The following is an 8,157-nucleotide window of genomic DNA, read 5'->3' on the forward strand; positions in this document are numbered from 1 at the left end:
GGTAAACTCGACAGCTACGACTTTTCTTCTGCCGGTGAGTTTGACTTTTGTATGTGTAACATATTCGTTTGATGTGATCGGATATGTTTTAGTTATATAAATATAAATCAATTTTTTGATATTTTCTTTTCTGAACAGTGATATTTAATTTTGTTGAGAAAAGAACAGATTCTGCTGCACAGATTATTCATTTAATTAATTTTTTTTCCAAATAAGCTGTTTACAAAACGCACTAATCAAACAGTTAAACTGTTTATTCAGAACAGGGGCAAAATGGTCAATTTTTCAGGATCAGCTGTTTTCCATAAGCGCCAACCAAACAACTAGACAGTTTATCCGGATCAGCTGCTCATCAGCAGATTATCAGGATAAGTCAGGATAAGCTGCGGTATCAGCAGAAGCTGGATAAACTGCAGCTGCCCCAAACAGACCCTAAATCTCATGGTTATATAAGTGATGTTATTATCTTTATCTTCTACTAAAAAATCATTTTTTTTAAAATTCTATTGACCGAGAAAAGAGCAAGAAAAAGAAAAGAGTGAATCATATCATATTTCTTAATTTATTTGAGCAATACGTAAGTTGCTAATAATGTATCATTGGCAAAACTATCAGTATGATTTTTGAGGCATCTAATGAAGATGCAATTGACAGTTAACTAATGAAAATATAAAAATTCTATAATGCTAAGACTGATTCTATTTACTACAAATAGGATGTTATTGGTCAAGTGCAGGAGAAAGAACCATCAATCCCTCAGATGAAACTGTCATTTCCCATTCTGATACATAATTTTTGTAGTATTTACCTCATGATATCTTTCTTCATTTGAATTGTTTCTTTGCAACTCAAATTGCCCAGTCCTTCTCCACTCAGAAATATTTGGTTGGGTTTTTATAGATCAATTCACTAAGATTAATTGGGACTTATTTAAGCATCATCCATTTCTCTAATGTGGCATTGGTGTATTTTTCACAGACAACATTAAGGCAATTTCATGTCACCATGAAAATGCAACTCTTTGAATCCTAGGTTGCTTGTCCATTTGCATAGTCACTACATGGTTACAAAAATATAATCATAAACTTCCTTAAAAAATTATAAAAAAAAATTGAAAGTTAACATGTCTCAGAAGAATTGAAGTCTGCATCTATAACTTGTTAAGGTTCATAAGAGTATAGATTTTAGTTCTCTCCAAATGATAACAATAAAATTCATTCAAAAAAAAAAAAATACACATAACAGCAAAGATCACTTGCCTTCAAACAAAAAATCAACTTCACTCACTCAAACAAGCACAATTAGTCAAAAAAGTAAAATAAAAAATAAAAAATAATTAAAAAAAAGAAAAGAAACCCAACAACAACAAACAACCTCCCAACCTTTTCACAAACAACATCACATAATCATTCCTCATCACAACAATGGCTGAAAACATTCCAAAGGCATCTTGCCATGAAACCTATACACATCCTTGCAATAATCATAAATCATATAGTTATTCCTCACCCATTCCAGCTGACCAAGCTGAGCATAGCCCAACTTACTATATTGAGGAGATGCCCACCAATTCTTGGGTGTGTTCCATGAACAATATTGAGTGCTTCCTTGTCCATACCAGTAACAAGCTCGCAGCTTCAATTCTCTATATCTTGCTATAAATGGAGCACTGCTCCAATCAATCTTCACCAACCCTCCTCTGGTAGCCCAGTTATCAGCATTCCATAAGCTTGAATAAACCTTCATGGCTCGAGATTTCGGGTAGGGGATGCCAATTTTTTCGTAGTTTCTGTACACTCTGATTGGTATTCCATCAACGAACCAACTAAAAGAAATATGTTTGTTAGATGTAAAACTAGACTTTTCTGAAAAACGGGCAATGAATTCCATTTCAAGCTCAAAAATGTAAAATTTCTTCATATAAAACAATTGGAAATGCATCAGAAGAAGAAATCTTACACAATCTGGCTTGGATTCCAGTGAATGGTGTAGTTATGGAAATCTGCAGTTGGATCAAACCAAGGATAGAACTGCTGCTCCCTTTGGCCTACCCCATTCACAAAAACATTTGTGTGAATGGTGTATGGTTGTCCAGAAACATTTCCCAAAAACTCAAAATCAATCTCATCATGTTGGTCTCCGGTCGACGACATCTGAAATTTAATTTTACAGAAAAAAAATTACATATTGCACCCTGACAGTGCATGCTCTTCTGAGTTCAATGCTACAACTTACATAATAGGCAGTGACTGTTCCTGCTGCACACTAGCTCCTTGACTTTTGCTGAATTCCCAGAAACAAGTTTTATTTGCATCTCTATGCTGCCAAAGAGAAACTGGTTCTTGGTTTGAATGCCTGAGCCTGGACCAAATCAATTTGTTCAAGCTTATAAATTTTTGGGTATGTTTATAAACTTCTATTATTACATCAAAAATATCACTACTATTTACTTCTTAAAACTAAAGTACACCTTTTCATGCATTGGTTCATGGCACCAAAGTTTTGGTAAATATAACTATCAAACTTTAGGTGTCAGATATGTAATAATACAAAATAATTGTATGATATGTATGTAAATTTTCCTAAAATTTGTTGATTACCTGAGTTTCGATCGAGCAGCAGAGCGAGATTATCACCACTGCCCCAAATTGCAGAGTTCTGATATCCCCAGTTGAAGAAAGTATCCTGAAAGAAGTTTGCTGCATCAACTTTGCTCAGCTGCAATGTTGATAGAAGCAGAAGGGCAGTGAGGGAACATGTCAGGCTCTTCATTTGCGAAATTGGACTCATTTTGGCGTATAGAATGTAGTTAGAAGTCTTTGGCTTTGGAATTTACTGATATGATTTGATTTATATAAGATTTGAAGGTTGTTGTTCGAAACAATAAGAAAAATATTGTTTTGATGTTGGCATGTCTGTTTTAACATTACTGTCGTATAGTTTGGTGCAACATTATTTTTTATTTGCAAAGTTTGAATATTGAAATAGAAGTTGTGCTCCTCAAAAAAACACTTTTTTTATTGCATTAAATGTTCTCTTTTGAAGGAATTCACAGAAGCAGAGAAGAGCAGGATTATAGTTTTCTACCTTTTGAGTTTTTATGTATGATATCCTGAACAACTAAAATTCTCTGCCGGAATTAAAGTAATAATTAATCAGCAACTTAGTGAGGCGCACAACTTTGGCCAGCCGAAGTGATGGAAAATATAAACTATCTTCAAGCTAAGCTGTTAAACATTGGATTACTTGACAGATTTAACGCGGAGATCAGCAAACATTTGTCTGGTATAGTTTTATTGAGTGCTAGAACATTTGCAGAGGTAGAAATTAAATTTTTTGTATTAATGGTGCATAAATTATTGCGAATATTTAGACAAATGACGCTGATGCAGGAGTATATGTTAAATGCTCTCAGAAGTAAAAATTATGTGGTCTGGTCTAAGCTGAAATAGCTCAATTCTTGAAATGTTTTTTTTTTTTTTTTTTTTTTTTACCATGAAATAACTCACTTCAAATTTGCGAAGGTTGTATTGTAAAGTTTAAATTGTTGACTTCCAGTCTTCTATGAGAGTAGTGAAAAATGATAGAGAAATAATGAAGGTTGATGGGCGTTAATAGGTGTTAATGTTGGTTGATGATCATCTTAAATAGTCAGGTGATGATGGCTGTCACAATTTGTTGAAAACAAGTGAAACTGTGAAAGTGGTTGGGTCACTACAAATTTCAACCATTGTTGATAGGAATTTGTTAGGTGTGGAGTCTGACTTGAAGCATCAACACACGCTCAAAAAGACCAGGTGCTAGGTGCCTAAGCGTCGAGCGGTGGGTGCTCAAGTGCCCATTGTAGGGCCAATACTTAATTTGTTCTATACTTTAATAGCTTGATTTTCTTGTTTGATTTAATAGATGATGACTTGTGTTAGTCAAATTATTTTAATTTTAGTCAATTCCAATTGTTTTGATGGTTTGATTTGTTGGAATATTTTATTTTTATCTCAATTTGCTTGATTAAATATTTTAGTCTATTAGTTTGATTAGCTTAATTGCATAATTATCTTTTAATTTTAACCTTTTGATTAATGTCACTTGATCTAATCAATCGGCTATGGTTTTACATAAAGTGATTGAATTTGTATTTATTTTTTTATGATATTATTTTAATAATTAATTTATAAGCTAAATATTCGCTTGATTGGCAGCCGATAAAGTTTTTTTCTTCATTAAATTTTATTTCAAGAGTAGTTTAGGTCTTATTTGCTAATATTTTTTTTTGGTTTTATTATTTTAATTTTAGAAATGGTTAAAAAAAATATAATAAAGTAAATTCGAATGCTTGATTTTGCTTCTATTTTTATTTTTTTATTTTTGAAAATAATTTGAACAGCTTTTAAAAAAATACTAATTATAAATTTAAAGTATTTTTTCTATTTTTAAAACATTTCTTCTCTCAAATTCAGCATAAAATAAATTGAAAAAATTTATGGAAAAAATTTATGGAAAATCTTTGAATGATTGGAAGAACTCTTTTATTATAATATTGGTGTGGCTTGTTTGCCTAACGAATGAGTCAAATACGAACTGTTCACGAACAACGAGCATTTTTGACAGCGCTAATGGCGAGCGACTAGCAGACAACGACGGCTAACAGGCGGGCAGGTGACATTGGCTGCGGCAGATGGGAATTGGAGGATGGAGGAAGCGACGAAAATGGGTGGAGGACAACGGCAGGCTATGGGCAGACGACAACATCGGGCAAGCGGCGGGCTAGGCAAATGTTCGTTTTAGTGTTTTAAAAACAGACAAAAATATATATATTTTTTTCTTTTTGTAGTATTTTAAACATAGAAGTATTATCCCAAAATATAAAAATAAAAATAAAACAAAAAATAGATAAGCAAATACTATTTTTATGTTTAATTTCTATTTTTTATTTTAAAAATAAAAAAATACATATGTAAAATAAAAATTGATCCCAAATAATGGCTTAAATTCCTAAAATGTATATAATTATTAAAAGAATTGACAAAATAAATATTTAAGGAAAAACAAAAAAGAAACACGGAATTGAAAGGGCTTCAACCAAGGGCGGCCTCAGAGCTCAAAAAAGAGCATGATGTTATTTGGGCTTTGGCTTTCAACCATCCTTTACAAAATATATTTAAGAAAAAATGTAACAAATATATGTTTTATATATATAGAGAGAGTTGATGTATGTTACAACCATTATTCAAATGTTAAATTAAATTTCAGATGCATATTTTAATTGGAATTTATACATATGCATGGGTGTGAGTGTGTGTACGATATTTGTATATTTGAAATTAGATATTTATTTTTTCAAATTAGCTTTGGATTTAACTAAATTTTTTTTCTTCTAAAACCAAACTAGAAATAGGAATCCAATTAAATCTCATTTCAAAATTGATGTAAAATTGAAATCTCGCTCTCTCAGTTATAGGAAAAGGGCGTAGCTTTGTGTTTTCTCACTTATAATGAATTACTTTGATTGAGTTGGACTCTAAAATTTTTCTCTTCCAGGGTCTTTCAACTGTCCGCATAGAAAATCTTGATGTTTGTTTGTTTTTCTATCTTGTTTGTGTTTGTTGGATCTTTGTATAATACTAAGACATTAAATTATCACTCTATCGCTATAAATCTCCCGACAAAAAAAAAAATTATTATGGAATATGAATGAAAACCATTATAGAACATCCACTCCTTTGGTCTATTCCATTCATGCATGTAAAAGTACGATCATCCTTAATTGATATTTTAATGTGTTTTTATGGCCAATTATTTGTATCTTTTATGAAATATGAATGAAAACTTATATCTTTCATCTTAATTTTCAGACCCTTTTATTCCTTCATTATGGACCTTCAACAAGTACTATAAAACCCCTCTAACACCACCACCTCTTCCATTTACATCTCCCCAACCCACTCAAAACATCCCCTTTTCCTCAACTTATCAAAGCCAAAACTCAACACAAGAATATATATTTTCTACTTAGACAATCCTTCTAATATAAAGGTCATCTTGACCATGGCCTATGTTGCATCATATAAGAAGACTATCTTAGCTTATTTATTATGTAATTATTCTTTTCATGCCTATTAACTAAGCATTAGTATTCTTACTCTCAATTAATAGGGTTTGATTTCACTACCAACATGATTCATTCATCAATCTGATGCAATAATTTTATTTTATGATTTTAATTAATCTATAGTTGATTCATGATTGACATGAATTTTTCTATCTCTCAACAATGAATACATCCCTAAATTGTAATGCAATATTAGTAATTTTAAGGTCATTTTCATGCACATTGCTTCTCTTATATTGTATATTTAGTTTGATAGGTTTTTTATGACAATTTGGATATTTTATTTACCCTTTTTTGTGTATTTATGCCAATTGATAATCTTAATATAAGAGAATAATTCATGAGTGGGGATAAATTTAATAGCAATTATTTGAGGATAGTAACATTTTATTTATATAGTGGGTTTTATACTTACTTTAATTGTACAACTAACTTATGGTGGATGATCTTTTATTGGACTTTATTTTGAGGTTATGGTCATATAATAACTTTCTCTCTTAAGGCCCGTTTGGTTCGTTGAAAAAAAAGAATACGATGTAATTAAATAAATTACATTTACAATATTTTAGAGTTATATGATTATGTGCAAAATAAATGCAGGAGTTTGCATTTAATTTGAAGTAAAATGCAATCAATATAAAATATGATGGGGGTGGTTGATGGGTCGTGTTTGGCAGTAAAGAAGAATGGCTAGCGGTGGTGATCAAGAAAGTTGGTGGCTGTTTTTACAATATATTTGAAATTTGACCGAATGTAACGAATTTGGAATACACCACACACTGCAGGAATTTAGTTTATTACCGATGGTCAAATAATGTTGGTAATAACATATAAACCATAAACAATATGTTTACTAATGGTTTAGCTACGACAAAATTGACGTAGCAAACACGTTTGTTGGCAATGAAATTACTGACAAATTTAACGACGATTTACAATAATGGAAGGGTATCCAACTTGCAATGACGATCGCTGTAGATCCAAAAACATGCCATATTTAACCGTAGCTTAACCATCTGCTATATAAGCGACACAAGTCAATCGGAAAAATGTAGCAATTCCGTCATTAGAATGTCGCTCAACTGTTGGTTAACCATGGGAATTTACCTACAATTTTGTTCGTAGTAAAAGTGCAACACTTTGTTCAGACATCGCTTATTCGATAGGCTGTCGGATAATCGTCGGCATATTACCAAGGGGTCGCTTGTTCGATAGATTGTCGGAGAATCGTCGAGAAGTTGTCGGAAACCTGTACCATCTGAAAAAATTGAAAACCCTATTTTAATGCTACATTCTACACACCTGCAATTATAACGATGCAATCAAAACGCAACACAACACAGTAACAAAATTAATTAACGCATAAATCATATAAAAAAATAAAATAAAAATAATTAAATTAAATAAAAAAAAATGCACAACTGCATAATAAAAATAATGTTGGCTAACAATTAATTGCTTAATACAAAAAAAAAAAAAAAAATCTACTGATCCTCCTCATCCTCACGCGCCCTCTCGTCATCATCATCATCATCCCCACCCCTATCTTGCACTAGCTCCTTGACTTTCTGCAGTCTAGAATGCATCACTTATTTAATATATCTCCTATTTTTCTTCATTAATTATGACCTTTAATTATTTTTCTAAAACTCTAATTTAATCATTTCTCAAATATATGTAGTTAATTCACCAAACAACCAAATTTTTTTATTGAACTCTTAGTTTTAACCCTTTTATAATATGATATATTTTTCTTGAACCTGTATATCACATGCTTGTTGTTCACCATCCAGACTCATTTTTCTCTCTTACGTAACATAGGTCATCCATACAGGTTCTACCGACAGTGTTATTCTTTCCTCTTCTGCTTCTTCCAGCAATAACTCAACTTTCATTCTCCCCATATTTTGTTCACTTCTGCTCATGTTCCATGTTTTCAGTATCTTTACACACAGCTAGCAGTCTAACTCCCCCATTACAGATTCTTTCGAATAGCATTAAAGACTGCCGTCGAACAGCACCAATATGACATTCCAGCGATGATTCCG

The 8,157-nt window shown here is 31.8% G+C and overlaps 1 protein-coding gene across 1 annotated transcript; it reads right to left on the reverse strand.

Annotated features, from left to right (window-relative positions):
* Positions 1-1,416: 1,416 nt before the first annotated feature.
* LOC110031200 (probable xyloglucan endotransglucosylase/hydrolase protein 26) lies at positions 1,417-7,695 on the reverse strand. The gene is given in 7 exon segments (XM_020734286.1): positions 1,417-1,825; positions 1,960-2,153; positions 2,236-2,259; positions 2,261-2,361; positions 2,601-2,718; positions 7,303-7,411; positions 7,598-7,695. Coding segments are annotated over 7 exon segments (1,053 nt in total).
* Positions 7,696-8,157: the final 462 nt, after the last annotated feature.

The sequence above is a fragment of the Phalaenopsis equestris genome, unplaced genomic scaffold (genome assembly GCF_001263595.1).
Source record: "Phalaenopsis equestris unplaced genomic scaffold, ASM126359v1 Scaffold000787, whole genome shotgun sequence".
Taxonomy (NCBI): Eukaryota; Viridiplantae; Streptophyta; class Magnoliopsida; order Asparagales; family Orchidaceae; genus Phalaenopsis; species Phalaenopsis equestris.